This window comes from Orbicella franksi, chromosome 7, assembly GCF_964199315.1.
Source record: "Orbicella franksi chromosome 7, jaOrbFran1.1, whole genome shotgun sequence".
Taxonomy (NCBI): domain Eukaryota; kingdom Metazoa; phylum Cnidaria; class Anthozoa; order Scleractinia; family Merulinidae; genus Orbicella; species Orbicella franksi.
Genome location: NC_138151.1, coordinates 13,085,628 through 13,099,444, shown reverse-complemented (window position 1 = coordinate 13,099,444; position 13,817 = coordinate 13,085,628). Strand labels below are relative to the sequence as shown.

At 37.0% G+C, this 13,817-nt stretch overlaps 1 protein-coding gene across 1 annotated transcript; it reads right to left on the bottom strand.

Moving 5' to 3' along the window:
• Positions 1-11,602: 11,602 nt before the first annotated feature.
• LOC145493133 (RYamide receptor-like) lies at positions 11,603-12,614 on the bottom strand. The gene has a single exon (XM_081472530.1). The coding sequence runs from the start codon at positions 12,612-12,614 to the stop codon at positions 11,643-11,645; it is 972 nt and encodes a 323-aa protein (XP_081328656.1). The 3' UTR covers positions 11,603-11,642.
• Positions 12,615-13,817: the final 1,203 nt, after the last annotated feature.

The following is a 13,817-nucleotide window of genomic DNA, read 5'->3' as shown; positions in this document are numbered from 1 at the left end:
AAAATAACGAGGTCGAGCTTCAAACAAATAAAGATCGAAAAGTACATTACGCCATTGGCTAGCTCTATCCTGACCAATAGGAGTCGTGCTTGGCCTGTCAATCATTTTCATCATCAAAAAACCCCTCCCATTTTCGAGAAAACAAACTCCAATTTTCGAAAAACAAACTCGTATTTTCGCAAAGCAAACTCCCATTTTCGAAAAACAAACTCGTATGTTCGAAAAACAAACTCCCATTTTCGCAAAACAAACTCCCATTTTCCTAAAACAAACTCCCATTTTCGAAAAAAACAAAATTTTCGAAAAAGCAAACTTCCGTTTTCGAAAAACAAACTCCCATTCTCGTAAAACAAACTCGCATTTTCGTAAAACAAACTCCCATTTTCGAAAAGGCAAATTCTTGACCTCCAAAAACGAACTCCCATTTTTCATAAGTGGATGTCCCTTTGGGGCTTCAGTAAAAAAGTGAACTTTGAAGGCGGATCGTTCTTGTCTCAAAGGCCACCCAAACCGCAAGGTCAGCTCAGTGAAGTTTAGTTTGTGATTGACAGCTGTTTTCTCGTTAACCAATGACATTATTTGAACAATTCTAACAAGGATTGAACAGATACACTCACTCTGACGCCACTTTTCCTCGTTTAGAAGATAATTAAAGTTTGGTCTGATTATTTAGCCGAATGCGTGGGGAAATCAATGGATTCTTTATTATAAAACAAATAAAAAAACCTGGACTGTGCTCTATTCTGTTGTAAAGCACTTAGGAAGCAGTAGAGGACTCAAGAGGTATGGAGAAACACTCGACTACGTCTCGTGTTTCCCCGGATGCCTCACAACAGATCAGAGTACAGTCGAGGCTTCTTTATTTGTTAAATAAAAAACAAGAATAGTTTTCCTTTACCATCGCACACCACCTGTGAAAGCCAGTAAAAGCAGGAAGACTTGCAAAATATATAACTTATCCATTGCACTATGCAGAGGTGTTTGCCGCAAAACAATAACATTAAAGTGTAGGCAATCGGTTAGTTGGGCTATAGGTGATGGGATGAGGTTTTCTTGTTACTGGAATCTAGGTGTCCATCAATCAATCAATCGATCGATCGATCGATAGATAGATCAATCAATCGATCATTCAGTCATTCTACCATTCAATGGATAATTTTTAGCTTCATTTTCACCATACGTTGATCTATCAAAAAGATTAGTTCAGTTCAGTCTTCACAACTTTTGCTGACGTTTCTACTTGAAAGATTCACATTCGAAGCAAATTACGAAATAGCTGTAAACGATTCTTTGTTGTAGAAACTTTCGTTGTGTTTTGCATGGAAATAATCGAGTTGCTTCGGCGAGATAAGCTTATCGTCAATAGGAGTTGTAAAGTGCATGGTCTTGATTTGAAACCATGCTGTGAGAAATTTTATGACTTTCATCGATTTGATTTCGTTTATCTCGAAACAATAACACTTGACTCGCTTTGTGTGTAAGTTGTTTTAGGTTGCATATTGGAAACAAGTAGTTCTCGGTCGATTTTCGCCGATAACCTCACGTCTAAAACTGAAAAACTAAAAGTGCATTTTTAAACATTGCCAGGCGCGTTTTGAAGCCTTCTTTATGCAGGGACAGCCGATTCTTAGACGGCTAACATTTTTCTTCTGTTACCGCTGGAAACCAAGAAAAGTCAAGAAACCATTAAAAGCGAACAGGATTTGCGATATTTGACGCTCGTATGTGGTAATGCATAATGTATTTACAGGGTATGGAGATTTCATCATTTGTGTTTTTTTTAGACCTATTCAGTTTTGTGAAATGATTGAATGAATTTATTTAATGGTAAAGCTACGATATTCAAATTACGCTTTCGTAGCGTGAATAATTATTTTAAAAGCTTGAACACCACACGTCTTTTGAATTTTGAACGTCTTCTGCCTTCTTAATGCATTTCTTGACTTGACCTTGAGTGATAATGAACCTTTCTATAACATTTCTTTCATTCGGCCATCCTCCGTTGAGACAGGATTTGCTGTTTGATATACTCATGGCCTAGTTGTTCAAAGCCCGATTAAGCTAACCTAGCGTTAGGGAGAATTTTGACTTTAGTTTTGTATCTTATATAGATATATAGATCTGTAGATATATAAAAAATCGTTACCAGAACTCTCAGGCCAACAAAGGTGTCACAACATCAGGAGGATCAGTAAAGATTGCCAGTCCAAACCTCGCAGCATAAACGAACGAAAAACAGAATATGTTATAATTAATTTCCTCTCCTATATTGTACGTTACTGATTGATCGTTCAAAGGCCCTTTTCGTGGATTCTGTCAGCCTTTTAGGTGTTGGTTAGACTCAAAGGCCCTGTCAAGGGATCTTATTATGATTAATATTATTTAAGGGCCTCTCTAGGGATTTTGTTGCTAATTTGCCCTTTCAGGCTCCAAAGGCCTCGTTTTGGGATTTTGGTACAGTTGATGTTTTCAGTTATATGTAGGAGAGGGTTTAACTTTTTCTAATGCTTGCCGCGTTGCCTCTTCGGTTATTTTATTCGTTTTAGCCAGTTTGGTTTTTTAGTTTTTAGTTTCTATCTCTCATACTCTGCCGATTATTTTCATAGTAGCTTGTTCTCGATTCATTCAATATTTTTCGCTTTGTTGATTTTGTTTTTCGTCCTTTCTGCTCTTTGACGTGATTTTGTACATTTATTAGTTGTCACTTGTAATTACGTAATCACTAGCACCTTAATCTTATTTAAAGCTCATTTTTATTCAAAAGTTGTAATAACTGAAGAAGGTCTCTGACTGAAACGTTTTTATTAAATTTCTTAATCTTTTTTGGCCAGTTTTTTTAGGTTTTAGTCTTTATCTCTCATACCCTGCCGATTATTTTCATAGTAGCTTGTTTTCGATTCATTCAATATTTTTCGCTTTGTTGATTTTGTTTTTTGTCCTTTGTTAATTAGCACCACTTTCTGTTCTTTCACGTGATTTTGTAAATTTATTAGTTGTCACTTGTAATTACGTAATCAGTAGCACCTTAATCTTATTTGACTTTGACGTAAGCATAAGCATAAGCATAAGCATAAACATAAGCATATGAAAAATATGTGTGAGCCGGGGTTACACAAGCATAAGCTTAAGGATGGCTATTGCGCAGGCGCAGTTCGCCTCTCAGGAATCAAAGATGGCGGATAACGAAGTCGAAATTGGATTTTTGCTACTGTTAAGCCGGAGAAATCGAAGAAGATTGCCTATGCAAAGAGAACTAACCTCTCTATTATCATTCGAACGTGTATCACTTACCATTCTCTAATCCAACCTCCTTTGCTACATCACTCCAAGCCAACATTTTCTTGTTTTTGTCTTTAAAGTCTGCTGATTTTTTGTCGTACAAACAAGGATAATTGCGGACAGATTCCGCCAACTTTTCGTTCACCTGCGTCGCCATGTTTTCAGCTCAGAGATTCTTACAGAGAGGGCCAGGATTTTATTGTTGTGTATTCCGCTGACAAGAAAACTCTTTATGCTTACGCTTATGCTTATGTATGCCCGGTTCACACTCAAGTATTCACAACATAATCATAAGCATAAGCATAAGAAAATGGAAAAAGTTCCATTCCTTGAGCTTATGCTTATGCTTTTGCTTAAGCTTATGTAACCCCGGTTCACACTTATTTTTCTTATGCTTATGTTCATGCTTATGCTTATGCTTATGTCAAAGTGTGAACCAGCCCTTAATCTTATTTAAAGCTCGTTTTTATTCAAAAGTTGTAATAACTGAAGGTCTCTGACCGAAACGTTTTTATTAAATTTTTTAATCTTTTTTATGTCAGAAGTTTTCCGTCCTCACAGTTTTTTAATTCTCTACGTTCGTTTATGCTGTGAGGTTTGCACTAGGAATCTTTAGTAGTCCTCCTGACGTTGTGACACTTTTGTTGGCCCGAGAGTTCTGGTAACAATTTTATATATATATATAAAATTATATGTAGCCGATAGGTCACGTGACTGGATTGTTCGCTCACATAGAATTGCTGTAAAAAATCAATTAGGCTCACTATTCAATATTGCACAAACCTTTTTAGGCATTTTGTTCAGTGATTCCTAGTTTATAAAATTTACAAACAGGTCCACAAAGTAACTACAAATGATGGCAAAATCATTGTGAAATTCATTCTGCCTAGCGTAGTTAAGTTTCGCAAGCTAGTGCACTTTAAATGAAATTTAAAAAAAAAACATCTTTTGAATTATAGAAAATTACAAATATTGCTTACAGAAGGGCCTCAACTTGATACCAAAGTCCTGCAAAGTTTCTTTACCTCAGTGCATTAAATCGAATATAGCGCAGTTTACAGTTATGAATAACGGTCTGTTTTTTTTAAAGTCACGAATATATCTTTATTTATCTACTAGGAGAGTCTTAAGTCCTTCACCATAATTTCTACTAAAAATAACACAGATACAAGGATTTACGGCACAGTTTGCTCGAGCCATGTAATAAGCAACAAAGCGAAAGGTTTGGAGGCCGCAAGACGATGGAATGTTATACAATCTAAAGGCGATGAGTAACAAGTGGATAGTGAGGGGAAAAAGCAAACTACAAACCCTAACACAATAGCAATGGTCATCCTTAGCACGATTGCTTTGGAACACACCGTTTGATATCACGTAGGTTTGTGAAGACTTTCCCTTACAATCGAATCGCTAAGAAGGAACCATAAGTATTTTCCTTGCAATTGAAAACTCGTTTCACCTTCTACCTCTCCAAAAGAACCAACTTGACACAGTGCAAGCGACTGTAATACGGCCTTAGACGGCGGATATTCGAAACTCGGCAGGGGAAGGGCATTCCTATATGAAAAGGTCGGGGATGCTCGACGTCGCGGGTACAAATCAAGGATTCTGATCTCACTTAGGGTGTTGATGGCGAAACGTTACTATTTTTAGCCGTCAAAGTATCGTTTAGGTTGCATTCGAAGAAACAATAATAAAAGAAATGCCATAATTTTATTTCTGTCTTTAGGCTTCATTTGCGTTGATCTCCCCAGCACGAGAGTCGGGTCTACAAGTGCGCATGGGATCCTTTCTTGAACAATGGCTAGTGATCGCACCTATTCCGTTTTAAGTGGTATCTTTCAGGGGTCTAATAAAGCTCGAGCAACGCCCACATTAGCCTCCTGTAGGAGTCAAATTCAAAATTTTCCACGAGCATCCCTGACCTTTTCATATGGGGGTCAATTCCCCCCACCCTCCCCCTTGGGGTTTCAAATGTCCAACAAGAAGTGACCCTGTGAGGGAGTGATGGGGTGAAATCTCTCCGCCACTACAACTTTAAAAATAATATTTTCCAAGTTAAAAAGGAATGATACTTTATTCTTTAATAGTGTATTGACATTTCTACGTGTTTTATTGTTTCCTAATTTCAGAAAATTGATTGAGAGTGTACGAAATAACAACAAATGACGGCAAAAACATTAACAATTGTTACGGTATCACTCATCTGACAGGAAAGATACACTACAAACCCAACTTATTATTTATTTAACGATTCGTGGTGAAATATCCTGGTTACAAAGGAGAGCCTTCTAAACAATGCAATCTATATATCATCAAACTAACTTAAGCCTATTACTAAAACTTCAGTTACCTTGACACAAACCCACAGTAAGCGTCGATATCTCCGATGAAATCTCCTCTCGATCCATTTGACTTTAGATCAAGTTCCTCAAAAGCTCTTTCTTGGTATAGCCTCTCCAGTGAGTCTCTGTCGACAACAATCCACGCTTGTTCGTTGAGTCCTTATATACAATTAACTAATATTCTAGAACGTTCTTGGAGCTTCTAACACAACTATTTATGTAGCATTACATCGTAATTAGATCTTTTAGTAGAATGTTTTAAACTGTTCCATAACGTGACAGTAGAAGGTTCTGGCACAAACATTGCGCGACTATGTAATAAACATTCTAGAAATTACCAGAACTTAGTATTAACAATTGCTCTTCATAACACAAAAGAACGAAAGTTTTCTAAGTGTGCATTGAAACAAAGAAAAATTTGATTTACACGGTTAGGGTCGACGGAAAACTTGCCGAGAATTTAAAACCACTCCAAATCTAGCTCAAAGAGAAAGTACACTAAATGATTGTGAACGCAGTTTCCTAAAAAGGGTTCGAAACCGTTCTGCGATCAAAATAAGGTAAGGCGGTTTTGTTATTTTCTGCTATGTTTTGTTAGTTTCAGGTCGACTGACCCTCCCAGCCGTACATACACAAGTATCATAAGTTTCTGCGCTGTTGATCATTTATCTAAGAAAAGTCTTAAGTCCTTCATGATAATTTCTACTGAAAATAAAACAAATACTGGGACTCATGCATGGCATAATTTGCGTTGACGATTAAAAAAGCAACGGAGGAAAAATATTGGAAGCCACAAGACATCATGATGGCTGAAGCAAAGAAGACAAGAAAATACCTGATAATTAGGGGCAGCCGGCAAATTGCGGACCCTAACACAATAGCAATGTATGGCCATACTTAACACATTTCGTTCCTTTTATACTGTGGGGTTAGATAAATTATGCCTGCATAATTTCGAGCATAATACATAATGCCGGCATAATAGTCATGTTTAAGAGCATAAAAGTTGTTAAAATTATCCTGCTAATAAAAACATCAAACTAATGTGTTTAAAAAAATCTCAGTTGTGGGTGTGTGGCTGCTTTATGCACTTATTTGGCTTTCTCGAAGGCCTAGTTGTCCGTTTGAAGGCCAGACTACCTCACTTTATTCCTAGCTCCCCAGAAAGTTTTCACTTGTCGTGAACCGAACTGAAGAGGCTGCTGACATTTAGCTATTGTTGCTCCGTATCAGAGCATTCTTCTTTCAAAGGCGTAATTGTTATTTAAAAGAAGGACATTAAATAATATGTTAGCCCCTATTTTGTTTTTCTTTGCGCAAAATTCACCCAGCATCTTTGAGCATAATGTTAGGGCACCAGCATAATTTCGAGCATAATACTATGATTTTAGGAGTGACGCTCGAAAGCATATTGCTCAACTTTTCGAACATAATTTATCTAACCCTACTTTACTGGCGCTGTTGTCCAGCGTTGGCCGATTGTTCGCCTGGAATCTTCTATGACTTGAGCTTAAAATAGATGATAATGTATAGTATGGCTATCAACACAAACGGGATACAAAAGACCATTACAATCATCGGTAAGCGGTAAAAGGATGTGGACTCTTCAAAGACTTCATTCCGATGCTGGTCACACACAAACCTTTCTCGATATTCAAGAAGTTTGGTGACGACGAGTTCCGGGGCGAGAATGACCGACGCAAGAATCCATATGGCGAGAAATTCATTAGCTGCCTGTTTACGTTTTCCTGTGTTGAAGTCAGCTGTATTCTTTCAGCCAAGGAGATTGCTAGAAGGCCAAGACGTACGCGATGGACCTTCGTCAATTTGACAGCAAGATCCAGGTAGAAATTCAAATTATTCTCTTGTTATGTACGTTAATTGTAGGCGCAAATTTTGCAATGGAAGGTTCTTTCAAACCCAAGTCTCCTTTCAGCTGTTGGCAATAGGGCCATAGCATGTCATCTGCATGTTTTATTTTTTCCAAGTAGAGTGGAAAGTCGACACTGTGAAAGTCGTGAAGTTATTCTAGATATGACACCTCTAATATGTAATGAATGTCACTGTCTTCATCTACATTTGAAATGTTAAATCCAAAGGAAAGTCATTCCCCGATAGCCAAGCAAAACCATCTATGGGCAATGGCCGAGACAAAGCACATCATACTTATTTGTATCGAGATAGATGATACATTTTGATTCCTCATCTACTGTAGTCTAAGATTCGGTAGTCAGATACTTATTATTTGCCTCACTATAAAGATTCCAAATTACACTAATTCCTCATTTTATAAACCAATGCATATCTCCATCTCGTAGTAGCTCGATTTCAGTGCCGGGTATAACTTATAATAATTTAAGCAAATTTCTATGAAATATTCGAACGTCTGCCAGTAAAAGGATATCTGATTTCACATACAAACAGTCGTACTCCCCGAGAGAACGACTCTCAACCTGTTGAAGAAATATTCTCCGTATGAGCATAATTCTCCTCTGCAATGTGCTCATCTTTAGGTTAGTTGTGAAAAACGGCATAATGGGAGGGGGAGGGGGTGGGAGGGAGAAAATTTGTTCACGTTTGTTTATGGCTTTTCCTTAACTTCTCCAGGTGTTTCACAGGACCTGCTTTCACAGGTTTTTCTGTACATAATAGATAAACTCATCTTTGAAGTGTTCCAGGCGCAAGCCAGTTTACCCATCCCCGACCACCTCTCTGTCTTTAAAAAGGAATTCATAGGAAACGCTGTCCAGAACACCTCACTTTAACGCCGCTTCAGAGACAGCTTCAAAGCCTGGAGGACTTGCGCTGTCCCAGACTGGACCAGCTGGCTCCAAAAATGAAAATTAGTCCAGTACCAATTGCAACGCAGACGAAGGCCACAGAATTTGCAATTTGGTTGGCTGGCAAAGCCTTGGGTTCTGTGACCGATTTGTACGCCAGTTAAGTTTAATCTTCTTTTCAACACTAAATTTATAGATGCTTCAATTGATGGATAATCTAGGAAGTAAAATCGACATCGGGATGAGAAAATGAAGACTATTATTCTTTGTAAATTTAGGTGAGCGTGCACGAAGCCGGCCAATTGTAGAAGAAAAACAAGCAAAAGCCAAATGAAAAACAAATCTTACACATAAAAGGTAGTCTATCAAAGAAAGCAGAAACACTAAAGCTTTACAAATCAAGAGAGTAACTTCTCAAATAAGATTGAAAAAAAAAATCAACTTTACTTTTCTCATGTTCTTTAAAAGAAATCGTTGGTCCAAACACGGAAAAGCAAATTCCATTTCACCTACATAAGTGTTTCCCAGGCAGAAAAAATAAGTAATTAGTATTAAGTAATAATAATAATAATATTAATAATAATAAAATAATGAAAGCTTAAGTAAAATCTCCTCAGAAAACCTATTTACAAATCTGCACACATTCCACTATCGTAGACTAAAACTTTGATGAAAATAAAACTATCATGATATCCTAAAATACTAATTTACAAGCTCATGCCATCATCGACTTTCTAAAATTAGTGGACACACGTCCGGTCAGCGTTTAAACGGCATAATTTCATTTCATTAATAATAATAATAATAATAATAATAATTTTTAATTAATAATAAAACAAACTTTATTGAGTTCTTTTTCATACAAACTTGAATCTTAGATATATCTGGTAAAAATTCATATGGCCTACCTACATAATTATACTCTGTAATGAATAATAATGATAATAATAAAAATAATAATAATTATAATAATAATAATAATAATAATAGTGATAATAATAATGGCGGGTTTGGGAGGCCCAGGGAAGAACAAATTGTGGAATATGAATCTATCTACTCTGTTACACTTAGGAAAGGCAAATGTTAGGTTTCACGACTTTTCCCTGCCCCCAACAAATGAATAACCCTTAAAAACCTTTTTTTCTTCAACCAGGACAACTTTCGAGCAAGAAGCAAAAAGCGTCTGCACACTGGAGCCACGCAATGTTTTTCGGGTTTAAAGTTTTCCACTTGTCTTTTTGGCCTGTTTTTGCTTAGCGACTCTTGAGGGGAAAGCTAGAACTACCTTTTCGTTACTGTTTACAATCACACTACGTGGGCAAATTCACTTATAAGTCTTTGAAATTATATATTCGTTTCAAATAGGATACTGAATAGAACGAGTTTGAATTTTCCGTTTCTGACTCAGGGAAAGTTTTACCGGCTTAGCAAGAATGTATTCTTACAGAATATATATATATATATATATATATATATATATATATATATTCTAATAATTTTAATTTACAAAACACAGTTCTACAATACTTACGTTACTTACAATACGGGTCACTTATGCTGGCAATACAATACTCAATACAGTTCCTTACAGAAAATGCAATTACTTGCAATACGGGCTACTTACACTGCTAACAATATAATACTCTACTTACGTTACTTGCTGTACATACAGTTACTTACAATACGTTATACTGTATATTGACTTTGAGGAGGGAGGAGTACTTCTCACTAAAACATTTAATTAAGACAAATTTTCAAGCTTGTATTTAATGTGTAGCTTACTGATAAAATCCTGAATGGAGATGGCCAGGTTATTTAACTTCATTGAATCTTACAGAATATGTTCGATGCATTCTCGAATTTACATTAACTGTTTCAAGATATTACTATAGTAGTTACAGGCTTTTGATATTTGTTGTAATATACTTTACTCTATTTATGTTCTTATTTTGGTGTATATCTATTTATTGTGTATTCTATGCTAGGTAATAGCTTCAGGGCTCCTATTGATAGCGGAGATGCTTTTGTAAGCTCCCTGAAGGGACTACCCTGAAAATTTACCTGTAGATTTGTAATTTTAAATAAAGGTGTCTATTTATTTATTTAGAACTGCCGAAGTATTTCCCGGGTACTTTATGGGAAAAGGCAAAAGTGATAAACGTCCACCAATGTTTTTCTAGTTTAATTTTTTGCTCTGAGGATCGAAGGTGTGATTGATATCGAACCGATGTGTTTATAACATGGTGAGAATCATATGAAGTACGAAGCTGCTCGCGGCTGATAGGAAAACATCCGGACACTGCCCCTTAATTGTAAGGTGCAAGTGATTGACAGAGGCTTCCTGTTCAGGTTTTCGCCCCGCTGGTCAACAAATGAACTAGAGTGTGACACGGAATAATATTCGTCGCCTTTAAAAATGCTACCAGAGGTAAAGCCTCTAAAATAATACACAGAACGCTCCCAACATGTTCTATTACGCCTTGTTAATAAAACAAAAATTGTGACAGGCACTACTACTTTAGAAACAACTGGTACATGAATAATTATATTATGAGCTCAGCAGAGGCCAGAACCAGAAAGTTTTAATTATCTAATATGCAATTAACCTCATGATTAAGAAAAGGACTGCTAACGTATATAAACCATTGCAATGCGCCAAAAGACTGATTGTCTTAGGTTCAGACTAGGGCTAAGAATTACAACGGTTTGTTGAAAGATAAAAAATGTTTGCTGCACCTCTGTAGTTTATAATCACTGCGGGGTCGAACGAAGGGAACATTTGGCGATTAAAAAAAGGCAGGAGGAGAAAGAGCGTTTCATTCATTTTACATGAAATGACTCTTTAAATTCCTCTCTTGTACATAAAATACAAGACCCCAAGCCGTTATGAAAATTGGAAATGGGTCCACGAAACAATTACAACTGGTGAAAAAGGGAAATGTCAAAAGAACGCCTGCAAACCGTTCTGTGAAGTTTATCAACGGTACGTTGATTCAAATAAAAAGCATTATTGAAATAATATGTTATTTGAATGGTTTTCCACGCGACGGAAAACTTCTCATAACTCCAAAGTGATGATAACTTACCCAGCCAGTATCCAATCCATCTGTAAAGTTTATTAAAGGCATTTATGGTGCACAATACAAAGCAGTTTTAAATTAACGTGTTTTATAAGTTTTAGATCCACTGAACCTCTCGACAGACTCTACAGAAGGTTAATACACCGTTCAAATGACATTTATCTAAGGAGAGTCTTAAGTCCTTCACGATAATTGCTACTGAAAATAAAACAGATACAAGGATTTATGGCACAATTTGCGCTGAGCATTAAAAAAGCAGAAGAGTTAAAATATTGGAAGCCACAAGACATCACGATATCCGATGCAAAGAAGACGAGTAAATACATGATAATGAAGGACAACCAGCAAACTGCAAACCCCAACACAATAGCAATGGCCATCTTTAACACGTTTCGTTCCCTTTGCCGGCGTTGCTCAGCTTCAGTGTTGGCCGATTGCTCGCCTGGAATCTTCCGCGACTTGAGCTTTAAAAAGATGATAATGTATAGTATGGCTATCAACACTAACGGGATAAAAATGAATACGACCGAAAATGCCACGAAGTAATTATTAAAAGAGAAGGTCTCTCCAAAGACTTCGTTCCATAGCATCTTGCATTCCAATCTCCCTGGATATTCAACAAGTTTCATGACGAAGAGATATGGGGAGCCTACAGCCATCGCGATGATCCAAGTGGTGAGAATGAAGAACGGGCACAGTTTTGAACTGATGGGCGGAGAACGGATAGGAAATACCACAGCTCCAAATCGATCCACTGCTATCAGAACCATGCTTAGAACAGACACAAGTCCGGAGGCATGTGTTAAGAAGAAAACCAGCTTACATAAGGCCTGGCCAAGAGGACCACCAATCAGCCAAGCGTCCTTGATATAGAGCCCTTGCATCAACATAGGGATCAAGAAAATCGGGTACAGCAGATCGGAGATGGCTATGCTTACGATTAAAAAGTTGATAGGTTTTCTCATGGTTTTCGTCTTGTATACAATGATTCCGATTACCGTGTTCCCAGCCAGCGAAACAAGAAAAATCGAGCAGTAAAAAAACGTTTTTCCGATTTTTTCTACTGTAGGATTGTTGAAACAGGTCGATGGCTGTGATCCATTCATCACTGTATTTACGTTTTCCGACATTGTTTTTAATTATGTCCAGTTTCTTTTTCCGTTACCTTCTTATTCTCCTGAATGAGTATTCTTCTGGTGTGTTCACTTAATAACTTCGGTCTTTTTACGTGCTACCGAAGGCGGGATAATTGTTTGTCTTGATGTCGTCAGTCGCGCGAAAATAATTACCTTAACGAATGGTACGGAGATCCACAGACATTTGAGTGCGCCTCTCCATCGGAAACACGTCAGCTTATGCCACAATTTACCTCCTATTACAGAACTTGACAACGACGTACACTGGCAGCGGAAATTGTCCTGAAATAACACTGCTACGCCAGATGAAGTAGCGACAGCAAGTCTTTTGTTTAGCTTTGCCTACAGTATATGATAAACAGTGCTGTTATTAATTGAACGTGCGCAATTGTCTTTTCAAATCATTAACAATTGATGTAGTTTAATCAAAGGACGTCATGACCGTGATGGTGTTTGGATATCTGATCTTAATTAGCATAGATTTTAACGACTTTAACTCTTCGTTTTCTTCTTAGTTTTACTTTCTATTGAGGAGGTATATTAAACACTACAGATAGTGTTGGTCAAACATGCTCCGCTGCGCGACGTATTTTCAACTTTCTTTTCATTGTTTGGAAATGTGATCAAACACGGTCTTTCGTGTTTGATATAGTACATGAGTGAACTCATGATGCATTTGCGAGGCAGCCGTTCAATACGTGGTTTACGCTGTTATATTATCGAACATTAAGATTTCTTAGTTTAAATTCCGACAAGGAGCAGCCTCTGCTAGGCCATGCGAGAATTCTGACTTTGAACATCCCTTGCAGAGTTAATGTCAAACCTAATAAGAACGCTTAAAGCCTGTAATATTGTGTTTCGAACTGGTGGGAAACGTCCGTTGTAATTAAAATAATGATAACTTCAATATTAATTTTATCTCGCGGGGTCAGATAAATTGCTCTGAACTGTATTAAAACTATTACCATTTATTTGGTTTTTGGATACTCTATTTTCTCCCATTATTGCTCAGCGGAAATTAACTTTTTTGTTCGTTGCATCTTTTGTTCCATATATTGTCATGTAAACCAGGAAAGTGAGATTTGATAAATTAAATTAAAAGCACTGCAAAAATTTCTTTTATTTGTTTAATGGTCAGTTCTCACACCTTTTAGATTTATTCCTCAGTAAGAGTGATCAACGTTTTCTGTCCCTCAA